Genomic DNA, 1,162 nt, shown 5'->3' on the forward strand with positions numbered 1-1,162 from the left:
AAACGACCACCATTGGACTCCTTGTTCTTTTCCAGGGAGCACCTCGTAATAGAAAAGAAGAGTACCTTAAGGATCTCCAATACAGCAGATCCCTGAGGCTTGGGCTTGACATAACGACCCATCAAGTTACCCCCAATGAAAACAATCGTTGCAATGATAAAGGCAACTAAAGGGAAAGAGAAGCTTGCAGTGAAAGAGACCGATTCGACCAAAATCGGAGTAACAATACCACCAACAATAGAACCAAGATTGATAGAAGCATAGAAATAGGTGTAATACCTTGTATTAAGATCTTTATGCTCCTCAGGATGGAACTGTTGAGCTCCCATGACGTTCACACAACTCTTAAGTCCACCCACACCAAATGCAATTAGGAAGAGTAGTGAGACATGGATCATCCACGGCTGACTAATCGAATGTATCGTAGACAGCGTTAGAAGAGCCAAACCCGCCATGTAAACGAAGGAGAATGCCAGAATAGTGAGGTAGAGTCCAAGTATCGTATCCGATATCACAGCAGAGAGAAGTGGAGTAACATAAAGGATAGCGTTGAACGTAGAGATATACGAATTAGCACCAGCGTCATCAACCCTAAGATACTCCTTGAGGAAAATCTGAAGGTTGGGCATCAACCCGTAGAAGGCCAAACGTTCACATAATTCCTGTAGTAAAATGAACAAAACAGCCTTGGTCATAGGATGCTTGTAATAGTAGTACACGTTACCCGAAACATCAGTCCACGAGTACGATTTACCACTGTTGCTACCAGATACGGACATACTTGAAAAATATGTTAGGATTAACAAGCTTCAAATATAATGATGATGGCAAGTGCTAGAGTGGAAACCACTCTTTCCCTAGCGTCGAATGTGTGAGCTAATGATATGTCTCTGTTCACTGTCTCCTTCATGTTCGGCCTGAATCGGTTTATCCGATGACGGTTTCTTGGGGAAGAGAGCAACTCTGTAGGCGTGTGAATACAAGTCGTTATGTACACTCGGTCTAGCGGTCTCAATAGAGTGTGCTGTGCAGCGTGGCAGCGCTTCACTTCCTGAGGCCGCTTCCGACGCAAGTAGACCCGGAGCGGCTGACCAGTGATAACCGTTCACTGAACGGTTGCATGTCGCTCACTTGCTAGGGTAACAAATATCCCGTTGGTACA

The 1,162-nt window shown here is 44.8% G+C and overlaps 1 protein-coding gene across 1 annotated transcript; it reads right to left on the minus strand.

Moving 5' to 3' along the window:
• Positions 1-65: 65 nt before the first annotated feature.
• Positions 66-779, minus strand: Pmar_PMAR018182 (conserved hypothetical protein; the record flags this gene model as incomplete). The annotated part of the gene is made up of 1 exon (XM_002764429.1): positions 66-779. A coding segment is annotated over one exon (714 nt), but the record flags the coding sequence as incomplete, so codon positions are not given.
• Positions 780-1,162: the final 383 nt, after the last annotated feature.

This window comes from Perkinsus marinus (assembly GCF_000006405.1).
Source record: "Perkinsus marinus ATCC 50983 genomic scaffold scf_1104296977326, whole genome shotgun sequence".
Lineage (NCBI taxonomy): Eukaryota > Perkinsozoa > Perkinsida > Perkinsidae > Perkinsus > Perkinsus marinus.